We start from the raw sequence: 10,205 nt of genomic DNA, 5'->3' as shown, positions 1-10,205 counted from the left end.
CCAAAATGTCTAAATATGAATGACATATTTATTTTTTATCTTAATCTTTGAAAATAAGTACCCATTTTTTTTCAAGTTAAAGAATCTGAAATCAAGTAATTTTACATTTGCGGCCTAATATAGTTTTAATGTTAAACAAATAATAAACATCTCAACAACATAAATAGTAAAAATATTTTATTATAACATACATTATGTTCAAATGAATAAAACCTTTTAATATTCTAAACTAGAATATATTAATCAATTTTATTGTAGTTTATGATATTTTATATGAAAAATGTTTGTACAAATTTATAAAGATAGATAATGTTCATTTAAAGAAAATAAAAAGATAAAAATAAAAATAATCTTTTGCAATATTACTACAAGTTAGAGATGAATAATAATGTTAATTAGCAAGTTTGATTTAGGTAAAGATAAAAAGAAACAAATTCAAATAAGGATATTTTAGAGAATATGTTTTAATGATGTCTTTCAGACTTTTTAGCTTAATAACTTAATGCTTGAAAATTTTTATTAAGTTAAAAAAAAACCGACGTAATAACTTAACTGAATGAAATTAGTTAATTAAGTTATCAAGTTAGGAGAAAAAAAAAGCACCTTAGTGACATAACTGATTTGAAATAAGTCATTAAGTTATTAAGTCAAAAAAACTAATAATCCCTCATTGTACTACTTAATCGAGATTGAGTGGTTGGCCTGTCTTGCATACAAGTTTATCTTTAGCAATTCCAGCGTCAATAACAGGACCAATTTTCTTATTATTATTATTGGTGTATGTTATGCATTTTTTTTAATATGCTTCAATTTAATGAATTTATGTAAGTTAGTTAAAAACATTGTAATTTATCTTATTTTATTTTATTACAATAATATTTTTACAAAATTCAGATGTCTAAATTTTTAATATTAAATTATATTTATGAAGCGTCAATAACAAAAGTTTTAGTTCATTGGCTTAATACATAAAACAAAGGTATTTACTAATGGGAGTGTTTGGGTGTTGGTCTCCAAATTCAGTTTTTTTTATAAAAAAAAATCAAGCGGGGGAAAAAAAAAGAAAAAAAGAGCCGGAGTAGTACGGTCTATGCCCAGGTACGGCACAATCCATCAACTCAGTGGGATGTATTATGTTGCTCTCATGAACTTATTTTAAGCAAGGGCGGATTAAAAGTATATTTGAGAATAATTTTGAACTAGGTGACTCAACTTGTCCTCTGCTACTAATTAAGTTCAATGAAGTACATTATCTTGTACAATAATACATTGGAATTATCTATTATTTTATTCTATCACTAATAGATCAAATTTGGACACTCGCCGAGCATTGATTCTTTTCTTACAGTTTTGAATAATTTTAAATTAGATAGTAAAATATAAAATATTTATGCACACATGACTACCAGTTAATGGATAGGAAGCAATGTTTTAAGAAATTAGGGTTCTTTCTCGATTTGAACTCTTTAGAATTTTTAAATATTTTATATCACATATTTTTTAGTGATATTGTATAGTTATCATTTAACTTATTTTCTTATATTTTTATTTATTAACTACCAATCACAAAAGTAAGATTTAGTTAAGAAGAAGTAAAATCATGAAGAGATTCTAGACTTGTTTTAACCTTTTAAGACCATCCAAGACTTCCTCATAATTCAAAATTTATATACTAATTTTAAAAATTTGGATCTAATTTAGAACTTTTTATAATATTGGGATTGATAGTTCTTAAATAAGAAATAGTATATAACTAAATCTTATTGTACACTCATGTAAATATATATGCATGAAAAAAAAAATTATAAAAAACAAGCGTAACAAAACTGAGTAATGGATTTAAATTATGCATTATTATTTTATAATATCTTTATTTTTAAAAATAACATAGACAAAGCCAAACAGCTAGTTAAATAAAGAGGGTAAAACTAGAGGTAGTAAAATTTGACACAACCCGATTACCCGACACGAACACAACATGAATAAATGAGTATGGGTCATCAAATTTGACATAATGATTAAATAAGTCAGGTCTAGGTTGACACTTTTTTTTTTTGTCTTAGGTTAGGGTTAAAGTTCTTAACTCATTTATTCAACCAATGATATGATTATATTTTTTATAAATTAATTTGTAGGTTATTGTGATCAAAACTCAAATATTAGATATGATTCTTTTTTTTTTTTTTTTGAGATACACAATGTTTCATTTATAGAATTTTATATAGATTTAGAACTTCAATAGTGTAAATTTGTAACATTTGGATAGATATGTATATTTTATCCCTCTTTTTTTTTTCATGCGGATACGTTATTAAGTTATGAGGGTTAATAAAATCAGTGCAGACTTACTATTAAACCGCACGACTTAATAGCGTGTCTGCATTAAAAAAATAAGGGTGCCGGTATACCATGATTGTAATTTTAAAGAGACGCAAAAGCGAACGCCTATGGGGTCACTTCTGTAATTGGATAACTAGCTCTCAAAAGGGCCTTTACATTGGCTAGTTTGGTGTTTTCATGATCTCTACTTTATTGACTGCAACTTCTATATTTATGATCGCCTTCATTACTACCCATCTAATAGATATTAATGGTATTCATAAACCTGTTTCTAGATCTCTACATTATGTATGTGTGTGTCTCTCTCTATGTGTGTGTATAAAACAATATGTAAATGGTTGATGTAAATTTTGTTAAATATCAAATTATTTTTTTATGTCGGGTTAAGATTTTAATATTTTGACATAATTATTAAATAAACCATATTTAAATTAATATAAATTTGATATGATACAAAACTGATATGATACGAACACAATTCAATGATCCGTTACCAGCTCTATGTAAAACTATTGGGCCAGCAAATTTATTATTAATTTATCAAATAACTAAAAATACGCTCCATTTAAGTGATAAGTGCATTAATTGTGGAACAAGTGCCAAGTGGCCTAAGCTTGCTCGCTTTTATGCAAATGCTTATTAATGCTCAACCTGGGCTTTGCTTTTTCTATAAGACCACCAAACCCAGCTTACACATATTTGCCACCAGTTCACCTTCATTGTTTTTTTTAATTATTATATGAGATTATTATTTAAATTATAACTTATATTATATAAAATTAAAATTGATATTTATAAAACAAATTATTATTGGAACTAACTTACATCAATACTAATGGAGCTCTACCTAGATTTTAACCCTCACTAATATTTGAGGAATATCTATTCTACTCACTCTTGGGTAAGGGAGAAGACTATCTTCACTCAATTATACAATATAATTAGGAAGAAAATACCCTCACATTACGCTTCTGGGGGTTCGAAATGCTGTCCTCCAACTTGGAGGGCAGCAACCCTAACCAAGTTCACCTTCAGTGTTAATTTGGTAAAATTGGGAATTTCTTTTTTCCATACACTTTGAATGATATTCTATACTTTTTTAATTTAAAAACAATAGAATTAATTTCGTTTACCTCTAGATAAATTCGTATACTTCAATTTACTCTCAAACTATTAAATGTCTAGGTGACGCTATTTATCATTCAAGAAATTAGGTTAAATAAAAATCAAATTAATAGAATTCTTCACCAAATATTTTATCTTCTTAATTTAGGGGAAAAAACCACTCACACCTCTAAAATTTACTTAAGTGGTCATACAAATCCTCTTATTTCACAAATAGTTACACATACCTCTTTTTTTTTTGGGTCCTATAATACCCTTTGATTATAATCACAATTAATGTAAATATATGTAGAAATAAGATAAAAATCATATAATACAAGTAACATATTACAACAAGTATAATTAATAAAACAATATATATATATATATATATATATATATATATATATATATATATAATGAAAATTATTATTAATATTAAGCTATTATCAGTCTATCTTGATTGATTTTATCAATGCTAAAATCTATTAATTCAAAGATAATGTAAATAAAATGTTTTTTTATCTTATTAATATTAAAATCTATTACTAATACATACATAATTGAAAAATATTATAAAAAAATAATATAAATTTTGTAAATTATTTTGATTGTTAAAAATAACTAATTTAAAATTATTAATCTATCAAAGATATTTATATTATTAAAAAATATATGACACTTTAATAGTATGAAAAATTAATTTAATATTGAAAATAATTTAAAGTTTTTTTATTATATGTATTTATTATAGAAGTTTATTGAGAGTCAATTTTTTATTGTTATAATCAATGAGCATAATAGAAAAAAAAAAAAACAAAAGGGCCGGTATGACTATTTATGATGTTAAAAGGAACTAGATGACTATTTAAACAAAATTTGAAGTGTGGATGGTATTTTTCCTTAATTTATTAAGAGGTAAGCTGAAATTCATCTTAAAAAATAAAATAAAGTAATTGTAGGTTTTTAGTTCACTGTCCAGATTTCTGATATCTAAAGATACATATAATGTACTGTATACACACACACTTTCACACACACACACACACACACAAATACATATATAGGGTGTTCTGGCACGTTATCTTTTTGGTTTTTTTTTTTTTTTTTTGCCTGCTTCAGTTGTTTTGAAATAACAAATAGGGTAGCAAATTTTGTGACCTAACATTCTATTAATTTTTTGCTTAGTACATAAAGTATCAATTTTGCCCTTACTTTAAGGAAAAATTATTAATTATCAATAAAAATTAATTATTAATTGAATAGTAATCATTGTAATAAATAATTTTCATTAAATTAAATTTTAATTTAATTTCAATGATTAATTATCGATAAAAATTAAAAAAATTAAAGTCATCAATATAATATAAGTATTTAATATTTGAAATGTCTGTGTATGTATGCATGTGTTTGTATGTATGTATGTTTGTTAATTTTTATCAATAATTAGAAATTAAAATTAAATTGATATTTAATTAAATGAAAAATTATTGTAATTAATGCATTATAGAAACGTTTGGTTACAGTTTTTTTGGGTGTAAATGCAAAGTTTTATTTAATTTTTTGGATACAATAATGGAAATTATTTGGTTTACTTAGAATTTATATATATATTTTCCTTTTAAAGTAAGGGTAGAATTGATATTTATAGGTCAATTAATTGAAAAATAGTAAAAAAATATTTTATAATTTATTAATAGTAAAATATTATAGTGCAATACTTATTATACTTAATTATTGTTTCATCATAACTTTGTAGTAAAATGAAAATAAACCTATTTTTTCTTTTCATTTTTCTATTTTTTGGCTTTAACTTTTCCAAGAAAGTAACGGACGTTTGCTTCCTCAAGATACATTTTCTTGTCTATTCATACTCTCTGTCTATGCCATTTATTGGGCCCATTAAATCATACCATTCTACAAGCACTAATTTGCGGGGACTCAACATAAGAAAACAAGCTCTTCAATCACTTTTCACATGGTTCCAACTCTCAATCTCACTCTCTTTTACTCTTTTGACGACTGAAAAAGCATAAGCTTATGGAGAAACCAAAACCAAAAGCAATGGCCGGAATTAATTGCTGGAGTCAACAACTTGGGTTTGCAATTCTCATCTCCTTTGTTTTATGCTTTGTGCTGCTTTGCTTTGATTATTCAGCTTTAACCAGTACCACCGCCACTACTAGTCATAGCGGACACAGCACTCCGTTGGTCAACAACTTTGCTAATGTTAATGCTCATGCCATCATCACAAATTCAAGTGATGATTCAATTTCCCCTTTGCCCCACAACCCACTTGTTATTGTCTTGAATCAAACTGAAATAGATTCTTGTTTGGGTCGCTATATTTATATTCATCAACTTCCAGGACGGTTCAATCAAGATTTGCTCCAAAATTGCCATTTGCTCACCCCAGGTACTGACAAAAATATGTGCCCTTACTTGGGTAACTTTGGTTTTGGTCCTGGAATAAATGAAGAAAATCAAGAAATCGTTTTGCTAAATGAAAGTTGGTTCTTGACCAATCAGTTCTTGTTAGAGGTAATTTTTCATAACAAGATGAAGAATTACAGATGCTTAACAAATGATTCCTCAATTGCTTCAGCCATTTATGTGCCGTTTTATGCTGGTCTTGATATTGGTCGCTATCTTTTTGGTGGAGTTAGCACATTACTGAGAGATTCGTCCGGTCTTGATCTTGTGAAGTGGTTAGCTGAAAAACCAGAGTGGAAAAAATTGTGGGGTAGAGATCATTTCTTGGTTGCTGGTAGAATTGCTTGGGATTTTAGGAGACAAACAGATAATGAATCTGATTGGGGTAGCAAGTTTAGATTCTTGCCGGAGTCGAAAAACATGTCAATGTTGTCTATAGAGTCAAGTTCTTGGAACAATGACTTTGCAATACCGTATCCAACATGCTTCCATCCTTCAAAAGAGAGTGAAATAATTGGATGGCAGGACAGGATGAGGAAGCGAAAACGGCAGTACTTGTTCTCTTTTGCTGGAGCTCCAAGGCCTGATCTTAAAGGGTCTATTCGCGGCAAGATTATAGACCAATGTCTAGCTTCAGGGAGTTTGTGCAGATTGATAGATTGTAATTATGGTGCTACTAATTGCGATAACCCGGTTAACGTGATGAAGATGTTTCAAAACTCTGTGTTTTGTTTGCAGCCTCCAGGGGATTCATACACTAGAAAATCAGTTTTTGACACCATTTTGGCTGGCTGCATTCCGGTTTTTTTCCATCCAGGTACTGCTTATGCACAATATTTGTGGCATTTACCCAAGAATTATAGTTCATATTCTTTGTATATACCAGTGAGAGATGTTAAAGATTGGAGAGTTAATGTCAATGAGACATTAGTTGGAATTTCAGAAGATAGGATATTGGCTTTGAGAGAACAAGTTGTAAGGCTGATTCCAAGTGTAATTTATGCTGATCCAAGGTCTAAATTGGAGACCTTGGAAGATGCATTTGATTTAGCTGTTAAAGGAATTCTTGAGAGAATTGAACAAGTTAGGAGTTCGATCAGACAGGAAAGGGATCCTGGTGTTGGCTTTGCAGATGGAGATGATTACAAATACACATTTGCTCCATATGGTAAAGAAAGTTGATATTAGAACTTTTGATTCGTTACTATTTAACTTAGAATTTAAATTTGTCAATGGATGTTGTTCTCTGGCTCTAGCTCAAGAGAACATAAGGGCATATATTGAATAGGAATTTAGGATATGAATTTCTGAGCTGCTTAATTTTTTTAATAGGGGGCTAGTTCTTGTGCTCTTCAGCTCTGTTTTTCAATGACTATTTTTACATTTCTGTATACAACAAAAATGTTACACACACACACACACACACACACTAGTGATATTGAACTTCTTGAAGTCACTTCACAGTTTACTCCGACAGCAACTGCATCAACGCAATGGACCTGGGTTGGGCAATAATTAAATTATTAGCCTAATGAACTCTCTCTCCAATATTAATCCGCTTTTTGTCATTATTATATACATATTATCCCCTTTTTTTTACCAAAAGGAAACAGGAAGCTCATATGCTGTCATGCGCTATTGACCATCAGCTTTTAATTGGTTATTTTGATTAATAGTGATTTACATTTCTGTATGAGAGTTTAAATAATGCAATTATAGCATAATTTGAAAGTTTTAGCGAAAAGTGTCTCTAATATTAAGTGCAAGAATTTAAAATTTGGGATCAAATTCAAAAGCCATGAGGAAAAAGTTTTTAGAGGCCCAAGTGTAAGAAAAATTAAGTAAACTTGAGGTAAAATTATTTAATAATAATAAGCAATGTTATGTATCCCAACATATAAGTTTTAGTTTGAACCTCAATTATATAATATTCTTTCATTGAATAATTATTAAGTAATTTTTTAAGATATCCCATGAATTAACATACAGTATTGAGTCAATTAACACACAATATTAAGACTCAAGATAAAATTATAATTTTATGATAGTAGAAAGAGTTTGCCGACACTTGATGGGGGTTACCGACTATCCATAAATGTTTGGGACTTGCATGTGATATATCTAGCAACAACAGCATGTGCTATCCCATGAATTATGATTAATAAATGAGCATGATCCACTATTTTTTTATAAATGTGAGAGAAGTAATTTGACTCTTTATAAATATATTATAGAAATTTAATTTAAATTGTTTTTCTCAAATCTTAAGGAATGCAGTCTTTTTCTCAAAGAATGGAGTTTGCCGTTGATATAAATTGATCTGTAAATATCACGAGGACTCCCAAAAAAAAAAAAGCATGATCTTGTTGCTGTGAGAGGCCCACGTGCCAACATAAGTCACCCTCGGTGCCTTGATTGAATGAATGTGTCGTCCAATCAATGCATACTGCTTTATTTGGATTCTTCCTTTTTATCTTTACACGTGTTTCTATTATTATTGTTGTCATTTAAAAATAATAATATTTTGATATCAGCTTTGTGAATAAAAAATTTTCAAAAAAAAAAATGAAAGCTTGTTGACAGATCCAATCAGGGACTTTGCTAGCTTACAGAATCTAGTAAGCTACAGCCTGGAGCATCAGCCGTTGGATGTGATTGGATGTCGAGTGAGAAATGAAACAATAGAAAATGGGATGGTGGGAATGTGGGATCATGGGAGATGTTAGTTACAGAGGCTGCAAGGTCCCTACAATCAGATCTGACACAACCCATTAATGTGAGAGGAATAATAATTCGAGCAGCTGCAATAATCCGAACTTGAAACTACTCCCACCACATTAATCAAAGGAGCCATTTATTTTTATAATTTTATAAATCACAAAATCAAATTTGGAAATTTACATTGGATTAGCGAAAAAGCCGTGCTAGTTCGGACTTGAGCAGTGGTGGGAGAATCGGGCCTGGGCTTCAGCAAAAAGAAGATTGGGCTCGACCTGTTTAAAAGAAAAATAATTATTTTTTAAACAATAGTTCCACTTAATTATATATTTATGGACCCTTTTCAGTTAGTTATATCGAATTAATGTATTCTTACAACAATTACCGCAATTTATGAGAATTACTGGTATGCTATATATATCTCATATGTTTTCATTATTTGTATGGGTATTTACAAATACAAACACACACACACACACATATATGGCATCACACAAACTTATTTCCATAACTATATTAACATTTAACGCTGCTTCCATATATATATATATATACAATCCGCAATTTTAAAGTGCGGGATCGTTCGGAAAAATATATAAACTGTTCGACTTTAAGTTTTAAACCTTTAAAACCCTGCGGTTTTAAAGTTTTTCCAAACTTTTCTCGCACTTTAACATCCTAAATTTGAAAACTGCTATATGTATATAAAAAGTTTGATGCACTTAAAATATATTTTTTTCCCATCAATTGTTAATGTTGTTTCCTTATAGAAAAGCTTCTTAAACTTAACTATAATTTATTTCCGTTAGAGTAATGATACAACTACAAACTATTGTACAAACTGATGTGGCATGATAAAATTGGTTGAATTAAATATCTCTTGACCCACATGATTTATTTTCATTATTTTGTATTTTCATTAAACCAATAAATTAATGCCACATCAGTTTGTACAAAATAAGTTTGTACAAGAATTTGTGGTTGTATCATCACTCATTTCCGTTAATAATTTATATTAATCCACATGCAAACAGTTTAATGCATTTTAAATATTGCTATCTTTACTTATTTTCTTTTTAACTTTTAAAGAAATAAAAGTTATTTTTGAAAAAAAAAGGAAATACGTTTCCACTCCATATCAACAAAAATAATAATACAATAACTAGTCATAATATACTAAAATTTCAATCTACAAATAATCCGTTATAATGATAGTCGGACAAAACAATTAGTGTCACACAAATAAATAGGAAGTGTGCAATACATAAGAGATACCATCAAAGAGCATCTTCACTATTCATGAACAAATTTTGGATCTTAATTAATACATCGTCGTTAGGCTAGTGCTTGCGTATAGGGGTGGGCATTCATTTCAATTTTGAGCGAACCAAACCGAACTGAACCAAAATTATTGAATTCAATTCAGTTTGATTCATTAGCTAGAAACCAAATGGTTCAAAAAAATGATAATCGATTGGTTTGTATTTCGGTTTGACTCAAAATCAATTTAATTTCCAATGATATTAGTGTGGATAAGTTTGATAGGGGTGTTCAGGATCCAATACGATCTGCTCAATCTGTTTGATCCATATAAATTTGATCCATAAAAA

At 28.6% G+C, this 10,205-nt stretch overlaps 1 protein-coding gene across 1 annotated transcript; it reads left to right on the top strand.

Moving 5' to 3' along the window:
* The first annotated feature begins 5,357 nt into the window (after positions 1–5,357).
* On the top strand, positions 5,358–7,232 carry LOC102619074 (probable xyloglucan galactosyltransferase GT14). The gene has a single exon (XM_052434445.1). The coding sequence runs from the start codon at positions 5,485–5,487 to the stop codon at positions 7,057–7,059; it is 1,575 nt and encodes a 524-aa protein (XP_052290405.1). The 5' UTR covers positions 5,358–5,484; the 3' UTR covers positions 7,060–7,232.
* Positions 7,233–10,205: the final 2,973 nt, after the last annotated feature.

The sequence above is a fragment of the Citrus sinensis genome, chromosome 9, assembly GCF_022201045.2.
Source record: "Citrus sinensis cultivar Valencia sweet orange chromosome 9, DVS_A1.0, whole genome shotgun sequence".
Classification (NCBI taxonomy): domain Eukaryota; kingdom Viridiplantae; phylum Streptophyta; class Magnoliopsida; order Sapindales; family Rutaceae; genus Citrus; species Citrus sinensis.
The sequence above is the reverse complement of the archived record's forward strand: the minus strand, read 5'-3'. Positions and strand labels throughout refer to the sequence as shown.

What these genes read in the sequence shown, in the direction of transcription:
- LOC102619074 (XM_052434445.1), top strand. Translation starts at nt 5,485, where the DNA reads ATGGAGAAACCAAAACCAAAAGCAATGGCCGGAATTAATTGCTGGAGT.